Raw genomic sequence first — 19,233 nt, 5'->3', positions numbered from 1 at the left:
GCGGCGGGCTCCACTGCATTGCTTTGCTGGAGGCTGCTGCATTTGCTGCGTGGCAACAGGGGGCCACCCTCGGCAACGAGCAGGCTGAGGCGCTGCCACCAGCAGCCCGCCCTTATTACATGCCATTGGGACAAGATTGACTCAGTGATGGCCTCAGTCTGCTTTTGGGCAGCGGAGAACTGCTGGGCAAATTTTCCACCGTGACACCGAAAAGGCCGGTCTGGGACACGGGGGTGTTCAAGAATCGTGTCTTTGTCAGTTTCCCCCATGTCGTCCAGACACAGCCAGAGATGACGCTCCTGGAACACCATAGTGGACATTGCATGACCCAGAGACTGCGCCGTAACCTTCGTTGCTTGTAGTGCGAGGTCCATAGCAGTACAGAGTTTTTTTGGACACAATTGCATAGCATGATTAGTCCGCAAAAGCCACCTCAGCGTGCTTAATGCCCAGACATGTGAGGCAGCGATCGTGACCATCACCTGGCACCAGGTAACGACTGCATCCAGAAACGCACGGATGGAAAGGCATATTTAAAAAGATTTGTCTTTAAAAACATGTTCCACCCGTGAATGCTCTTTTAGAGAAATTGCTCTTTTAGTGTGCTGAAGCGCACAGGGGAGAAGGCTGCCTGCAACACACACAGTGGATAGTTCCACCTGCTGTGTGCATTGACTCATTTAGTTTACACTCGAAGTAGATTTGTCTATGTATGCGATATCCCAATTCGTCGGTCATCCGACATGATGTCGAGAGTGACCGACTGAAAGGGAGCTATAGTTTCAGTAAACACTGAATCATTGAACTATAATTGGTAATAACAGAACTTGAAATGATAGTTTTGCTATCAGTGCTTTTGGGAAAAGTACCCAAGATTGGTTTGAAATGCCATGTGCTTAAATATGCCTCATTAAATTGAGCACACAATCATCATTTTATAAACTGGATTAGCTGAGGCCGTTAAATCCACAAATCACCAAATATGGAATGCTCTTTGCCAAATTATTATTATAATTTTTTTGCCATTGTAGTTACAGTGTGTAACCACATTTTATTTATATGCATTTATTAATTCATAGTGTTTACCACCATCTAAATGTTAACGCATTTTAGAGTTGTGTCATTACTTTCATACATTCTCATTCCTCAACACGATACCATCAATAAATACATTTTTGGTTACCTTTCAAGTTTAATATTAAAATGGTAATTCTTCTTTAGACTCAATAATTATGTCATACTTCATACATACAAACTTTACATATAATATTACAATCTTTCCATTTTATGTATTTAATTATTTCATCTGTTATTAGGAGGATTTGAAAATCACCCATCATGCAGACAACAGCCTGAACAGCTTCTGTAAGTGGCAGAAAGGCATCAATATGAAGGATGATGATCATCCAGTCCATCATGATGTGGCTGTCCTCATTACTAGGTACACATGGCCTAATTGTCCCCAAAATTACATTGCTTTAAATATATATAATACATGTGTTAACCCTTTTCTATGACACAGAAAAGACATTTGTGCTGCCATCAATAAGCCTTGTGAGACATTGGGATTATCTCATGTGGCTGGAATGTGCCAACCTCATCGCAGCTGCAGCATCAATGAAGATACAGGCCTACCCCTCGCATTTACAATTGCACATGAGCTTGGCCACAAGTAAGTCCTATTAACACACATTATATATATACTGTAGAGCCAGTCTTGGTTTTTTAATGTTTCAGATTATTATAAATTAGCTATTACTTTTTAAACATTATTGATGGAATTGTATAGATTTATAATGATTATTAATGGAATTTCTGTGTATATACCTTTAGATTAAAAGTTTTAAGATCACAAGAAGCAAAAATGGACTCAAGTGTCCAAACATTTGGCTGTTTTGTACACATTTTGGTCACATTTTAGTTTGGGGACCAATTCTCAGTATTAACTAACTATTAGCTATGACTTTTGCCTCAAACTCCTAATTTCCTGCTGATTAATAGTAAGTAAAGTAGTTGTTAAGTTTAGGTATGGGGTAAGTCTAAGATATCTAAAATATGGTCATGCAAAATAACGCATCAATATGTGCTTTATAAGTACTAAGAAACTATATGCTAGGAATATGCATGCTAATAAGCAACTTAATAGTGAGAATTGGTCCTTAAAATAAAGTGTTACCAACATTTCTAGACCGCTCCCTCCTTCCTCAAATTTTTTGATAAAATTAAAAAAAAAAAAAAAAGTATTACAATTTAAAATTTTTCGTATTTGAATATTTCGTAAAATGTGATTTATTCCTGTGATGCAAAGCTGAATTTTCAGCAGTCATTACTCCAGTCTTCAGTGTCACATGATCCTTCTGAAATCATCAAACATTAATCTCTGGTTTAGATATAATACACACCCGTGCAACACACTTGACTGATTGAACCAAACTGATCACCTATGTTTTTTTTCTTGACCAAATTTTGAAAGTAATACAGATTCCTTCCTCAGCTAAAACTAGACACAGTGTTGAATATGTAAATTGCTAATTTTGTGTTGCTCTCACATCCAAGGTGTCTTTGATTAAACATGCATTAGTTCTGTGGAGTAACACACTCTTTACTGGAGGCAGTATAAGGTCATCACATACTGAATATTCTCTCTCATTATTCTTCAGTAGAAAGCTAAACTTTTTTGACAGAAGAATTGTGGAGATAGGGACTCTTTCTGGTACCAATTTATGACTATAAAGTTTTTTGCCAGCATCTCTCCAGTTATATTTTGTTCAGATCTGTGTGATTCATTGTGTATAGTTCCCTTCAAGATAATATGGAATCGTTTTTAAGAAATCAGTGTTTGTTCCAGACCATTATGTAAATGAAAGCAGCATGAATGTGACTTGTAAAGCCTAATGGATGGCTAGTGGTGCAGAAATGGGATTTTTTTTTCTTCACAGGAGCATACTATTAAATGACAGTCTGTTTGTTAGAAACCTTATTAGAGTCTTACTTAGACTTAGAGTTTGTTTGATCTCATGCCATTTGGTCTGCCGCACATGCCTTTTATAAATGTTTGTGGTCACACCACTTAGAAATATAAACAATTATATCCTGATAAACAGTCAAACACAGCGGGACTCAAAAAGGAAGCTTGACAGCTCAGTAAGGGTCTCTAGTGAGCTGTGTTTCTGAGACAGTCTTTGTAATATATTTGTAAATATTTATTTCCCCATTGAACATTTTAATAAATATTCTAAACAAGCTCTATCATCTGTTACACACTGTCTAAAAAGAAAATTAGTTTGATATGCCCGGCCACTCCTTTTGTAAGAATATGTGGAAAGTAATGCACTTATAATGCACACCTATTGAGCAAGCTGTGGTTTAAACCAGAAATGCAAAGTTCATAATTTTGTTCAAAATTCAGTTCATTTTTCATTTCATTTTCATTTCTCTGTGAATAGACTGTACTGTATGTGTTTCCATTTCTGTTTGTGGAATTTGTTCCATGTAAAGTTAACAGTAACACTTTATTTAATAACACTCTACAGTTACAACATTGAATACATTTAAACTACACTCTGACATCACACTGGAGACTTGTGAGGACACACAGGGACAAGGACATAGTGATGAATATGTAATAAGCTACTATATTAAGTTAAGATATTAAGCTAAACATAAATAAATTCTAGTTTTACTCTCTTACTCAACCACTACTCCTACCCTACATTTTTTTAGCCACAGATTGATTTGCTAGCTTTTGAGCCAATGTGAAACAGTCCAGCAGTGTCTTCTCATCCTCTCTCTGTCTGATTTGCTCTTATTCCACAGCTTTGGGATTCAGCATGATGGGAACGGCAATGACTGCGAGCCCATTGGGAAAAGACCTTTCGTCATGTCTCCACAGCTCCTGTATGGAACCCCTCCACCCAACTGGTCACGCTGCAGCCGTGAATACATCACCCGCTTCCTCGAGTGAGTAAAAAACTCATTCACTGATTTTTCTATTTTTTTTTTTAAATAGAGAGATGACAGGAAATGCTGTAAAGCAGGGGTTGTCAGTCCTAATCCTGGAGGGCCAACATTCTGGAGAGTTTAGTTCCAACCAGCTCCAACACACTTGCCTGGAAGTTTCTGGTCAGTCTGAAGATCTTGATTAGCTGGTTCAGTTGTCTTTAATAAGGGTTTGAGCTAAACTCTGCAGGACGGTGGCCCTCTAGGAGCAGGTTTGGACACCCTTGGTTAGGGTTGGGAATCATTAGAAATTTTCTGGTTGGATTTGATTTTAGTTTCATTAAAATAATTTTAAAAATTTTTGGTAAGTAGTGGTGAGGAATAATGAACTATACTCAACTACTCAATGTTTAATACTGTTTATTTTTTACTTTCAAAGGTTGGCAATGTCAAAATTCAACATATATAACAGTATACAGATCTTCATAAGTAGGGTTGGGTATAGTTAGAAATTTTCCAGTTCAGATTCTGGTTCCATTTAAATTATTTATGTTTTTTTTACTATTTTACTTTCATTGAATGTATTTACTTTCTGGAAGGTAGTAAGTAATGTTGAGTAATGCAAGTCTATCAATCAGCATAGTCTTCAAAGTTGATGTTTTTTTACACAATCAATTACATTTTGCTTTTCAAGCAGGAATAAGATGGTTGGCCAAATACTCCCTTGAGGGCTAATACACTTGTTCATTTCCCTAAATCAATGAAATATAAACTGTTATACTTATAACCATGTATACACACACTCCATAAAGCCCCTATTTTATAAATAATAATGCAGTCAGGACATGGTCAGTCCACATTTTTCCACCTGCAGACTAAATAATCTAACCCTCATACTTGCTTAACAATAGCAGTCTATTTATTTAATGGTCCAAGTTGAAGTCAGTATGTGTATTATTGACAATATGGGACAAATATAATGTAATTTAGTGGTGCCAGGTGCTGCGCGCTGCAGGTACATGTACAGTCAGACAAAAAATTGTGCAGTTGGTCGGTGCTCGTACAGTCGTGGAAAATGATGTGTTCGGCAGATAAAGACGCGACACAATGCACAAGACAATGTGCTCAGTAATTAAAGAGGCAGGGCGGCGTTTCTGTTATTTGGTTTGTGACATCCTTTACGGGAAACACCGGTGCAAGGCTGCTCACAGCACTTGGTCACGTGTTGCACCAGAACCGTTTTCGGAACCGAAACGTAGAAATTGCTCTCAGTTCCGGTTCTTTTCAAAAAACAGAACAGGTTCTGAACAAGAATCGGTTTTCGGTTCCTAACCCTACTCTTGGTAGAGAAAAAAAAATAAAAATAAATACATTTCAAAAAGTTGTGGAATTATTTGGAAAGTGTCTGTAGTCTGTATTTTTCTAGTTATGCTTGAGTAAATCTAAATTGCTCTTTGTAAGTTCCATCTTTTTATCTCTCTCTCTCTCTCTCTATATATATATATATATTGTGGCGTGGGGAAGAATCACTCGACAAGTTTTGGCTTAGTGCACAACAAAAGGCCCCGGAGGGTGGATTTTATTTACAAAAAAATGACAGGTGCAGGATGGCAAGCCGGTGCGTGGAGGCTGGTGCTCACGGTGCTCTTCAGTGCTCAGTCCAAGTGAAAGTGGGTGTCCAAACGTGCTCCAAAGGGGGTGGGCTGTCGGTCACTCACTGCTTTCTGGAGAGAAATGAGAGAAAGGGTTAGTCCCGCGTGCATTCGGCTCGAGATCAGTCTCTCCTCGTCTGCTCAGCATCTGCTGCTTAAGAGCAGTGTTCTAATGAGCTGCAGCGGTGGCCGATCAGCCGGCGGTGAGGACGTGCAGGTGTATGTTGTTGGTTGCCAGGGCGACGCTGATTCCTCCTAGGACGCTCGTCACATTCCCCCCCCCCCAAGCGTCGTTCTGGTCCTGTGAACAAACGGAGAAAGTAGGGTTGAAGTTAGGGGAGGGTGGGGAATGACCCCCGACAGACCTGCATAAAATGTCCAGATTCGTGAGAGGCCATCCGCATTTGCGTTGGCGGCCCCGGCCCGATGGCGCACTTCAAAGTGGAACTCCTGGAGCGCTAAGAACCAGCAAGTGACCCTGGCATTGGTGTCCTTGGCGCGGGCCATCCACTGTAGGGGCGCATGGTCGGTTACCAGGGTGCACTTGCATCCAAGGAGGTAGTACCGCAGCTCCAGGACTGCCCACTTGATGGCCAGGGCCTCCTTCTTCACCACAGCGTAGTTCCTCTCGGCCGGGGACAGCTTCCTGCTGATGTAGATGACCGGATGCTCCTCGCCTTCCTGGATTTGGGATAGGACTGCTCCCAGTCCTGTGTCGGAGGCATCCGTCTGCAACAGGAAGGGGCAGCTGAAGTCCGGAGCGCGAAGGACAGGAGCGGACGTGAGCGATGTCTTGACCTGGCCGAAGGCCTCTTCCGCCGATGGTGTCCAGGATACTTTCTCCGGCTGCCCCTTCCTGGTCAGGTCTGTCAGGGGGGGGGCTAAAGAGGAGAAGTTGGGGATAAAACATCGGTAATAACCCGCCAACCCCAAGAAGGCTCGTACCTGGGTCTTTGTCCGGGGCCTCGGGGCGGAGTGGATGGCCTCTACCTTTTTCTCCTGTGGCCGGATGAGACATTGGCCGACTTGGAAGCCCAGGTACTTGGCCTCAGAGAGGTCTAGGTGGCATTTTCAGGGGTTGGCGGTGAGTCCAGCCCGCCGGAGCTCCGAGAGCACCCTCCGCAGATGATCCAGATGTTCTTCCCATGCCTCGGAGTGGATCACGACGTCATCCAGGTAGCCAGCCGCGTATGCCTGGTGGGGCCGCAGGAGGATGTCCATCATTCGCTGGAATGTTGCGGGGGCCCCGTGTAGGCCGAAGGGAAGGGTACTGCCAATGGCCACTGGGGATTGAGAAGGCAGTCTTCGGCTTGGCGGCCTCGGAGAGCGGTACCTGCCAATAGCCCTTGGTAAGGTCCAGGGTACGGATGTACCGGGCCCTTCCTAGGCGGTCCAGCAGTTCGTCGACCCGAGGCATGGGGTCCCCGTCGAATTCGGAGACTTCGTTCAGGCGGCGGAAGTCGTTACAAAAGCGGAGGGTGCCATCCGGCTTTGGGACCATCAAAATGGGGCTGGACCATGGACTCCGGGATGGTTCTATTACCCCCAACTTCAGCATTTGTTGGACCTATTCCTCAATAGCCTGCCGAGCTTCCGGGACACGGTAGGGCCGTTGCCTGATGACGACTCCTGGGGGTGTCCTAATGTCGTGCTGTAGCACGTTGGTCTGCCCGGGCTGGGAGGAGAACACATCCTGGAACTGACTGACCAGGTGCTGCAGCTCCGTCTTCTGGGCCGCCGAGAGATGGGGATTGACATCCACAACCACAGGTTCGGTGAGGCTCAGGGCAGCTACTTGGTCCTGGGTCCCCACCCACTTCTTCAGGAGGTTGATGTGATAGAGTTGCTCCATCTGCCGCCGTCCCGGCTGTCTCAGCCGGTATGTGACTGGTCCCACCCTCTCCACCACCGAGTAGGGCCCTTTCCAGGAGGCCAGGAACTTGCAGGCGGAGCTGGGGACCAGGACCATGGTCTCCGGGTTGGAACTCCCGTGGTTGGGCTGCCCGGTTGTAGTGACGTTGCTGCGCTTGCTGGGCCCTGGTGAGGTGTTCCCGGACTAACGGCATCACTCGGTCGATCCGTTCCCTCATTTGTCGGACGTGCTCGATGATGGTGCGATGAGGGGCAGGCTGCTGCTCCCACGCTTCCCAGGCCACGTCCAAGAGCCCCCTTGGTTGATGGCCGAACAGGAGCTCGAAGGGGGTGAAGCCAGTTGAGGCCTGAGGAACTTTGCGGATCCATAAGAGCACGTAGGGGATCATGAGGTCCCAATCCCGCTTGTCCTCTGCTGCCATGCATCTGAGCATTTGCTTAAGGGTTTGGTTAAATCTCTCCACGAGCCCATCCGTCTGAGGGTGATAGACTGTGGTCCTCAACTGCTTCACCCGCAGCAGGCTGCAGAGGTCCGCCATTAGCCGGGACATGAACGGGGTCCCCTGGTCAGTCAGGATCTCCGAGGGGAGGCCGACTCGGCTGGCCAGCAGAAACAGCTCCTGGGCGATGGACTTCGCGGTGGCCTTCTGCAGGGGGACTGCTTCTGGGTACCGGGTGGCGTAGTCGACGATGACCAGGATGTGCTCATGCCCACGGGCAGACTTCGGCAATGGCCCTACTATGTCCATTCCAATCCGCTCGAAGGGCACCTCAATAAAAGGCAGCGGGATGAGCGGGCTGGGGGGGGAGGGGTCCTGGGCTACGTGGCCTGGCAGGTCGGGCAGGCTTGGCAGAACCGCTTTACTTCGGCCTCCAGGCCCGGCCAGTGGAAGCGGTCGCGGATGCGTTGGGTGGTGTTGGCTGCCGCGAGGTGACCTGCCATAGGGTGGGAATGGCCCAGCTCCAGGATGGTCTCGGTCTTGGCTCGAGGCACGACTAGCATTACTTTTTCTCCTCCCCCCTTCGCTGGGCGACACAGTACAGCAGGCCTTTCTCCACGACAAAATGTGGGAGAGGGTGGGGCCGGGGAAGGACGTCCTCTCCATCCACGACTCGCACTTGTGCCCAACAGTGCTTGAGTCGGTCGTCCTCCCGCTGTTCCCTGGCAAACGAGCCCCCTCCAGCCGCCTGTTGGTACACATCATAAAATAAGTTAGTAGGCTGGGAGGGGGACTCACCTTCTCTCCCACTGTCGGAGGCGAGCAGCGCCGGATGGCGGTGGGGTGCCCGAGGCCGTCTCCATCTTCGACGGTTCCCCTCGAGGCTGGCAGGCTGAGTAGCGGCAGTGAGCAGTCTGTCGAAGCCGGGCCAATCCCTCCCCAGCAGTACGGCCACCGGCAGGTCCTTCACCAGGCCAACCTCCACCGGCCAGGCGCCTTGGGGTGACGAAATGGTGATTCTTTGGGCCGGTACTTGGCGAGTGTCTCCATGTACACAGGTAATCGGGAGGAAGCTTTTCTGGCCGCTTCAAGGGGGGCACAACCGCGACTGGATGAGGGTGACCGCACTGCCTGAGTCCAGCAGGGCCCAGAAACGTTTCCCTTCCACCGTCACCTCTGCTTCGGGGGCTCCCGACGGTACGTGCTGGTGGACGATGCAGCCTGCCAGCCACGCTCGCGGGGGTGATGGTGATTCAGTGCTGGGCATGAGTTCATCCCGCGGTGGGGGAACCGTCGGCCTACTGACCAGTCGGGGTGCACCTTTGAGCGGGCGTCGCGCCTGGACCACCCTCCGGGGAAATGGCGGCGCTCGGTCTCCGGCCTCGCGGTGATGGACGGCATCCTCCAGCTCGTTCGCCTCCACGAGTTCCTGGATGTTGGCAGGGTTCCTCATTCCAACCGCTTGCCGATGGTTGCGGGGTAAAGCGCGGAGGAGGCGACCGACCACCACTCGCTCCGCTACCTGTGCTGCAGTGGGGCTTCCTTCCAGCAGCCAGTGTTGAGTGATGCGACTGAGCTCGGCTGCCTGGGCACGGGCTGGCACCTGGGCCTTGAATTCCCATTCCTGGAACTGTTGGGCCGCGCAGACGGGTGAGAGGCCGAGCCTCGCTAGGATCTCTCGCTTGACCTCGTTATAGTCTTCGGTGGCCGCAAAGGGAAGGGAGAAGTAAGCCCGTTGGGCTTCTCCGGAGAGGAGGGGTGCCAGCGCACGTGCCCACTCGTCCTCGGGCCACGCCTCGCGCTGAGCGGTATTTTCAAAGACCTGTAGGAAGGCTTCCACATCGTCATCCGCGGTCATTTTCGGTAACAGGCGGGTGGCTTGGGCGCGGGGATCAGGTAGCGGAACGCGCTGGGCGGCGGCGGTACCCTGCCCTGGCGAGTGGCGAGGTGTTCTACAATCTGCTGCTGGCGGATGCTCACTTCTGCGAGGCGCTGTAGAACCTCTTCCATCGTGGGGCCGAGCGTGCCTCCTTCCACGGGGGTGGGGCGTGCAAACATGGAAGAGGGAAAAAAAAAAAGGAAAAATTAAGGGCTGGGGCGGTGAACTTGCCGGTGATTTTTCACCGATCTGCCCGCATTCTCCACCACTGTGGTGTGGGGAAGAATCACTCGACAAGTTTTGGCTTAGTGCACAACAAAAGGCCCCGGAGGGTGGATTTTATTTACAAAAAAATGACAGGTGCAGGATGGCAAGCCGGTGCGTGGAGGCTGGTGCTCACGGTGCTCTTCAGTGCTCAGTCCAAGTGAAAGTGGGTGTCCAAACGTGCTCCAAAGGGGGTGGGCTGTCGGTCACTCGCTGCTTTCTGGAGAGAAATGAGAGAAAGGGTTAGTCCCGCGTGCATTCGGCTCGAGATCAGTCTCTCCTCATCTGCTCAGCATCTGCTGCTTAAGAGCAGTGTTCTAATGAGCTGCAGCGGTGGCCGATCAGCCGGCGGTGAGGACGTGCAGGTGTATGTCGTTGGTTGCCAGGGCGACGCTGATTCCTCCTATGACGCTCGTCAAAATATATATATATATATATATATATATATATATATATATATATATATATATATATATATATATATATATATATATTAAATCCTTATATAATAAAATCAACCACTGCAAAATTCATGGAAATTCATTTGTCAAAACCTGTTAAAATCCCTGTAGAGAAGAACTTGCCCAAAATCTGATTCAAACTTGAGTTGCCTGAATGAACAGCATAGCTCTATGTCAGTCAGAGCACATGTGCTAACCGCTAGGCCCCATCTCTCATTTATCAGCTCTGTTTTTTTATATATAATATTTTTGTTATTTCATTTTTACCTTTTGCATAAAATGGACTGATGGCCAATTTCGCCTGAATGCATAAATTGGTGTAATCTTTGTACTCTGTGATTTTTACGCTTAAGGGGAGTTAATGGAGTTCATTGGAAAGCTTCTTGGCAGCAACTGCCACTGGGCACTTTATCAGTCTCTTACCCTCTCAACAAGCTGACTCTATCCTTCTTGACCTTTGCATGTGTGTGTTTGCCAAATGCAGTGTGAATGGCAGAGATTTCCCAAGAAGGAACAAAGCTGTGTTGATTCTTCTGTCATAGTTAAAGTAGTTTTGTTGCCTGCCATATGGAGCCCATTAGACAAGGCTTGCTTGCTGCAGCTTGTCCTGAAATGTGGGGAAATGTTAAACACAACTGGCAGGGCCCAAACACAGGATGGGGCTATGTTGCGATATCTAGGCCAAGCAGATTAATCAGGAAGTAATTAGTCTATCTTAATGTCTTTGATGTTTCAATTGTTAGGCCTACTCTTCTACCATTAATCTGTGTTTAAAACTCTTTGGCAGATGAGAGACATTTCTTTGTATACTGTATGTCTCTGATATCACCGTTTGAATAGCTGGAGTGGCAGCAAGATGTAAAAGGACTAAATGTTACCAGCTAAATGTGATTGGCCAATTTATTGCATTTTGACAGTTGCTATACACTGAAAAAAACAAGTCAATACTGATATATTTTGAAATATGAATATTCATGAATAAGACTGCCTTTCTGCAAATGCTCAAGCTTATATAATATGATTTACTCAAGTATTTACTGAAACTTACATTGAACCAGAATACAATCTTCCTTTAATTAATATAGTAAAATATTCAGATGTTCTGCCTTAAGGTTTATATGTTAGTTTTTGTGTTTTAAAATTCATGAAACATTAAATTGCACTTGTCCTCTTTGCCTGGAGGGTTTTGCACCGTTCAGAACTATCCAATTTCTGAATTTGAATCATGGTGGCAAAAACGGATGCATAAATGTAAGGGCACAGAATTTAAATAAATGAATAAAACTGATTTTTTTTTACTAGAAAATTAATATTTGTTAAACTTGAATGTTGAATTAAAACTAAATAGAATTATTAAAAATGAAAGCTTTTTATTGGATTTGTAGGCCTTATACACAGAAGTCTATAAACACTTTGTTTACCAGAATGCCTTTACCTGTGTTAAATTCAGTAAATTCCGCATCTTGTCATTGCAATTCAAACTCTGCAACCTGTTAGTCCCTTTCATGTAAGTTTTGGAAGGGCCTGTAAATGTTTTCGACTTTTAGATGTAAAAGTCAATAGACACTGCTGCTCAGCCTGGTTGTTTTTTAAATATGGACAGTGTTACAGAGAATTTGTGTAATGTTCGGAGAGAGCTAACTAGGAACTAAGTGCAAGGAGTAGTTTAATCAAGAAACAGATTAACATCCACAGAAACACAGGGAACAAGGCAAACAAGGAACTCCAAGACACATTGACTGACACAGCACAAGTGAAACACTAGGACTATATATACAGCACACAGGGACTAACAAGCTTAATTAGATAACAGTGGGTGTGGTTAGTTAGTGAACTGTCATTACAACTACTGAGAGTAACTATGGCAACTAACAAGGGCAAGGCACACACACACACACACACACACACAGGGACTAGACATGGGGAGTGAACACACACGTGGAACAAATAGCAAACATGGAATCCATACAGGAATGTGACAGTTTGAGGGAAGGATAATGTGGTTTGGGAGGCTTAAAGATAGATGGCATGTGTCCAGAAAGGACCTATCCTTGTAGTTTGAACAGTTTAGTCTTATTCACCCAGACCAAAACAATCGTGGCCTTTTAAAGGGATATCTGCAGTCGCATGTATCCAATTTCCCTGTGTCAGTTTTAGCTGCTGAGTGTTTTCAGCTGAATTATTTGAGCTACATTGCATAAACTGAATCAAAGCCTTAAATGCTGTTCGCTTTGACATGGTGATTTGTTGCTTAGAATTAAGTTGAAATTGGACCACAATTGCATCGTTATATTTTGGCTGAAAGGTTTCCTGTATAGTTAAGTTGTTATTTTCTTGTACTTCATAGAACGGCCTCTGACAAAAATGAAATTAAAGACATATTTAGTATGGCTAACTTTCCCTTAATGGAAAGTTTTTGGGAGCATTTTCAGCAATCTGCACTGCAGGTTTTGAAGGCTTATATAATAATTTCAGATTGGTCAAATTAAATGGCACTCAGTTTCTTAGGTGGAATTGTTTCCACTATTAAATCTGCAACCTATGCATATTAATGTGAAAAATGTTTTACTTTTCCAGGAATGCCAGCTGTTGAACAGGCCTGCAGTGAAATTAAGCAATATCAAATTATTACTGTCTGACCAACTGAGATTTTGATATGGAGACAAAGGTTGATTTCTCAAAGTATTAAAGCATACAGTGAGTCTAGATAAGCACTGTTTGTAGTCTGCTTTTGCGTTCTGATAAAGCTCTTGGACCTAGAAACAGTAATGCATGATGTCAGACTTGAAAGCAGATAGTGTTATTGAAGCTCAATTAGTTCTACCTAAAGAAAATCGAAGTTTATATACTTTAAACCTGAAAATTATATCATTGGACAAACTTAAGGACATTTTGTCTCTGTATACCAAATACTATTTGATATAAAGAAGAACTTTCCACCCACACTGTGAAATTACATTCATGCAAATATATGCACTATTTTATAAGAGTGCTGACCCAAAGGCACAATGAAATCAGAATAACAAAGAAACAGTGTTATCAAAGGAATCAAACTGTTTGCTGAGTGCTTTTCAGGAAGTTCCTGTAGGGTATCCTATATCTCTTCTACATTGCTGGCTCTTTTATTACTGGGGAAGTCCTAACAATAATGTGTTTTTGAGGTAGCCTAAATTTGCCTTACATATTACATACATACATTAGATACATATTACAGTATGCTACAGTGGGTTTAGAAAATAACCCCCACCCTTAAAATAATCATTTTTGTTGCTTTGCAGCCTGAAATGAAGATGGACACAGTTTTTGTTTTATCCAGCTGTATTTAATAACAATAACATCCAAGTAAAAAAGATATAACACCAACATGTCAGAAAAAAAAGAAAGAAAAAAACAACAACAACAGAATCACTGAGTTGGAAAAAGGATCACCCCCTTCTGTCAGTATTTTGTTGAACCAACTTTTGCTTTAATTACAGCCTTTAGTTTGCTGGGATATGTCTCTACTAACTTTGCACATCTAGACTTTGCAATGTTTGCCCACTCTTCTTTGCAGAACTGCTCAAGTTCAGTTAAATTTGATGGTGTACGTTTGTGGACTGCAGTCTTGCAGTCAAGTCATTCCGCAGATTTTCAGTGGGGTTTAAGTCTGGGCTCTGACTAGGCAATGCAAGGACATTCACCTTTTCCTCCTTCAACCACTGTGTGGTCAGTTTTGCTGTGTGCTTCTGTGTTGTACCAAATACCTTCCACTTCTTAATAATAGACTTCACTGTGCTTCTAGGCATTGATAAAGCCTTTGAATTTTTTTTGTATCCATCTCCTGACTTGTGCCTGTCCACAACTTTATCCCGGATATGCTCCAGGAAAGCTCTTTTCATCCTGAGCTTCTGACATGTTGGTGTTATATCTTTCAGTTGGATGTTATAAGTTGCTCTGGGTAAATCTAGCTGGATAAAACAAAAACTGTGTCTGCCTTCATCTCAGGCTGCAAAGCAACAAAATGTGTTTATTTTAAAGGGGGGTGATTCTTTTCTATACCCACTGTACACTACCTGGCCAAAAAAAAGGTCGCCATTTGGATTTAGATAATTAAATACTGAAGAGTCTAGGATTGGATCATTGTTACAGTGACTAATATGTTATATATATATATATATATATATATATATATATATATATATATATATATATATATATTGCAACAATTTTTTAACCCTAACTAATGCAGTGTGTAGCTTTTTATTTCTTTATTTATTTCATATTCCAGGATAACAATGCTGAGATGCACTAGGCTCAATTTGTGAAATAGTAGTTCAATAAGCATGAGGAATCATTTTCCCACATGAATTGGCCACCACAAATACCAACTCACTGATTACCACAAACCTTAGAAAATCATGTTGATTAATTTAAATACTCTCCCATAAATTTTGCGTCTGAAAGGGAAACTCCTTTAAATGCATGCAATAAGGTTGGCCACAAAATCCACGTCATTTCATTGCTAATTTTTATTTCACGTCTTTAGTAAATCCTGAAATAGTTTTTTTTTTATAGATTTTTTTTTATGCCAAAGGACAGTTTGTAATGGTGCAAACTTAATAAATCCAACATCTAAACTGTAAGTAATATACAACAAGATCTAAAAGGCTGTCCAGTTATGATACTTTAATATTGCAACCTTTTTTTAAGTACTAATCTGAGAATGAATTGCACCAAAATCAGAAACCTTTGACTGAGTATTTCTTGCATGTGGTGTGTTTTTGTCATGTTCCTCACAGTCGAGGCTGGGGCTGGTGTCTGGATGACCCTCCTGTCAGAAACGATCTGGAGATGGACTCTGCTCCCCCTGGCGTCCTGTACAGTGCTGCTCATCAATGCAAGTTCCAGTACGGATCCAGCTCACTGCTCTGTGACGATGTAGATGTAAGATTTTCCATTGAACCCCAGAATACCTCAATTCAACATAATTTAAAGGTTATTTTAAAGTGACCAAATTAAGTTGTCAAAGTGATTTTATATGGTTTGCATATTTATGTTCTATTATATTTTAATATAGTTGCCATGTGTGTGATTAGTGTGTTCACACTGAAAATTCTAAAAAGAAAATGTGTACTTCAAATGCCAAGATGATGCACAACACATTTTTTTGTGTGTGTAAATAATAAATAACTTGATAGAATAAATCAGACAATCAATGTTTTCCCATTTTTTCAGCGTGCTTAATCAGTATATTTAATTGGCAATGCCTGCACCCCAGCTTCCAAAACACAACAGTCAGCCATGCTGGTCTTTTCAACAAAGAGATTGGGTGAGATGCTGTTCTGAATTGTATCTAATTAGGAAACTAATCCATTAAGCAATTAATGTAATTCCAGCCCCATGGGCTGCTTTAAATTTCTCACTGTTAAATTGTGAACAGTACAACAAAAACCTCTATTAGTTCAAGTGTCTGGTAAGACATAGACCACACACACACTTTTCCATCACAGAGGAAGTCTCAATTTCTACTTAAATCAGTACCATCTGATTCCCAGCTGTTTTAGTGGGAAAATCACATTATTAGTATGTATAGCAGGGTTTATGTTCCAACTAAAAGAACTACTTTGTAAACCATTTAACATAAAGAGCTATTTACCTTGAAATCGCAATTTTTCACCTAAGCTAGCTGAACAATGAAGGTAAAAGCCATCATATCCCATTAATATTTGGCATCCTGCAGAATTAAAATAGGGAAAATGGCATCAGATTGCAGAATTGTTGTTGGTGATATCAAATCACATCAGTAATGTGCTCTGTGCTTTCTGCAGCAGCTGTTGGCAGATACTGAGCATCTTTCAATTACTGGCCAAATGTCACAGACACAGCAAAAGAGTTGGCACTCTGTCGTTCGGACACAGATAAAGCCAGACTTCGCTTTCCTTATCAGAGCTGTTACAGTTCAAGAAATGACACACCAGAAGAAATTGCAGAGGTTTAGAAATGCAGTGAATGTTTGTATTTGGTGCACAACACACAAGCTTTGCCATTTCCCAAAAGTTTAGGAGAACATTAAACAATTTACAGGACACAACTCCATGCATTTCAAGATTCCAGAGGAGACCTCAAATAAAGCACATGTAGTTTCCTAACTTCTCAATGTGTCATTTAGAATGTCAGTGATGTGAAATTCATTTGTTATGTCCATATCTATTTATATATTTAAAAAGCACATTAAAATATAATAATAATAATATGTTCTGTGATGAAAATATTTTCCATCTTTGGACAGCATTTAAAAAAGAGCTAAAAGTCTTGAAAAAAATATTATACTTTTAAAAGTATATTGTCTTTAAAAATGACTTCTATTTAAATATTACTTATACTTTTGTCTGTCAAATACATTTCCTCAAATGTACATCATTCTCAATAGCATAAACCCAGCCCATCATCTCTGGACTCTCAGATTTAGCTCCAATATTTAAATGCAAAAATACTAATTGGCCATATTTTTCTGTATTCAGATCATGAAAGTATTAAGCATGCAGCCAAATCAATAATTTTTGTTTATCTATGAAATAACTTCTAAATTGATTACCTAATTAATTTTGTTATTATATGAAATTCCTAAACGCAGTTTGAAATTGAATTCTAATCTTTGAATTTACTGCTGGAGCTTGAGCAGCACTCACCTTGCTCCAACATCAGCTGCTTCAACATCCTGCTGCCTCACCAGCACCACCAACATAATTTAAGTATCCATCCAAACTTAATTTTCAAGCACTAGCATTCCCTGGGGGTATCAAAACTCAAGTTGAAGCTGCTTTCTTAAGCCCCTCCACTGCAAACAGTAAGCCAAATAAGTTTAACATCAACAGCTTAAAAATTGCCTACTGGAAACATAATTTTCTTATGATACGTAGAGATATAGTGAGTATTTTTGCCTAAAATAAAAAAATGTTTTGTTTTTTTATACACCTTTTTTTTCGTGTAAACTAATATTTTGAAAATACGAACACTTGTTTCCGAAAATGTTATTTAACAGTTACACCACTTGATGCTTAACATAACTTTTATTTAAAAGGTGTAAAACAATTTAACACAACATAAATACAGATAAGTTGATGTCTTACAGTTCAGACTTTTTTATCTTTCATTTCTGAGAAAAAGTCAGAATTGAGAGATATGAACTCGCAGTTGCGTGAAAGAAAGTCCAAATTCTCAGTTTAGATTTCACATTTTTTACTCAAAATTGTAAGTTTCTATAAAGTTTTTTTCCTCAGAATTACAATAAAAAAGGTCCAAACTTTGAAATATAAGACTGAATTGTGAGATTAAAAAAAATCACATTTACCATTTTTATTTTTTTCATTCAGTGACAAAAATGGGCTTCCATAGATAAGGACTAAAGACACTTCTAAAACATTTATAATATTATTTTATGTAGCTTTGAACTATTCTGAATTATTATTAAATGTTTCTACCCTTCAGAATATCTGCAGCACCCTGTGGTGCACAGTGGGCTCAACCTGCCACTCGAGGCTGGATGGCGCTGTGGATGGGACCAAGTGCGGTGAGGGCAAGGCAAGCCAAGCTTTCTGTGGGCTTTTTATTTCACATCTCAGTTCTCCTTTATAATGCCTTGTACTCTGACCAACTAAAAGTCTTGGTTGGAATTTTTTTTTCTTCTTCTTTTTTGGTCAGTGGTGTTTTGACGGGGAGTGTGTAGAGATGGGCTTCCAGCCTAAAAGCATAAATGGTGGCTGGGATACATGGAGCGAGTGGTCCGAGTGCACCAGGACATGCGGTGTAGGCGTTCAGAATGCCCAGAGGGACTGCGTCAACCCTGTGTGAGCTTCCAGGTTTCCTCCATTTCCAGTTTCAGAAAATCAAATACTGTACACACAAAAAATTTGTGCTCACTCTCTTACCATAACAAACCACAAACCATGAGAATAGCTATTTTTATCGTAGTTTGTATGGGAAAAGACTAGCAGGTTTATGGTTGATAAGAAAATTAATGCATTTATTTCTCACCAGCATGTCGGAATAAAAAATAAAATCTTACAAAAAAAATTATTGGGATACCTGTCTAGACACAATCATCAGTGGTGAATGCATGGCAGTGGGTTCTTTTGATGAGCAACTATCTAGAAACCCTTAGCAACTGCATAGCAACAGTAGTCTCCAGTGGGGTCCGCAAATTAACAAAACTCCAAGGTAGTGTAAAAAGAATCTTTACAGCTACAGTAGTTTAATCTGGTTTACTTTGATAAACACAAACCATGAGAATAGCTTCTTTTTTATCATAGATTGTAGGCTAGCATTTGATGAGGAAGTGATTGCATTTATTTCTCACCACCATGTCAACATAATGTGTTTGGGGTTTTTATACATGTAATTATCATTTATTTTATATTTTCAATCATTCTAATGGCATTCTAGGGTCTCTGTGGTTCCAACTAATTTTTAAATGGTGAGAAATTCAGAACCCATACAATATCAGAGAGCCTCACTAGACCAATAAAAAAGTCATTGTCTCTAGTCCAAATGTTCAGAGTTTATGAAGTATAATAACCATTTCATTATATTTGGCTTGGACTATGATTCTCTATCCTGGCAGATGGTTTGCACCCCAAGCAAGTTTTCGACGATGGAAATGGTTATAGAACCAGGTTGTGGCCCACTTGTGAATGCTTCTCTAAGATGTTGTAATTGATGGAAAACATGTGCAACATCTGTGTCATATT

The 19,233-nt window shown here is 42.3% G+C and overlaps 1 protein-coding gene across 1 annotated transcript in view; it reads left to right on the top strand.

The window, feature by feature from the left end:
• Positions 1 to 19,233, top strand: part of LOC109087873 (A disintegrin and metalloproteinase with thrombospondin motifs 7-like) — a 68,841-nt gene that overhangs the window by 22,178 nt on the left and 27,430 nt on the right. The window contains exons 6-11 of the mRNA XM_042736987.1: positions 1,317 to 1,441; positions 1,523 to 1,672; positions 3,817 to 3,960; positions 15,286 to 15,430; positions 17,975 to 18,067; positions 18,188 to 18,333. Of these exons, the coding sequence (XP_042592921.1) occupies positions 1,317 to 1,441; positions 1,523 to 1,672; positions 3,817 to 3,960; positions 15,286 to 15,430; positions 17,975 to 18,067; positions 18,188 to 18,333 (803 nt within the window). The remainder of the gene's footprint in view (positions 1 to 1,316; positions 1,442 to 1,522; positions 1,673 to 3,816; positions 3,961 to 15,285; positions 15,431 to 17,974; positions 18,068 to 18,187; positions 18,334 to 19,233) is intronic.

The sequence above is a fragment of the Cyprinus carpio genome, chromosome B13 (genome assembly GCF_018340385.1).
Source record: "Cyprinus carpio isolate SPL01 chromosome B13, ASM1834038v1, whole genome shotgun sequence".
Taxonomy (NCBI): Eukaryota; Metazoa; Chordata; class Actinopteri; order Cypriniformes; family Cyprinidae; genus Cyprinus; species Cyprinus carpio.
The sequence above is the reverse complement of the archived record's forward strand: the minus strand, read 5'-3'. Positions and strand labels throughout refer to the sequence as shown.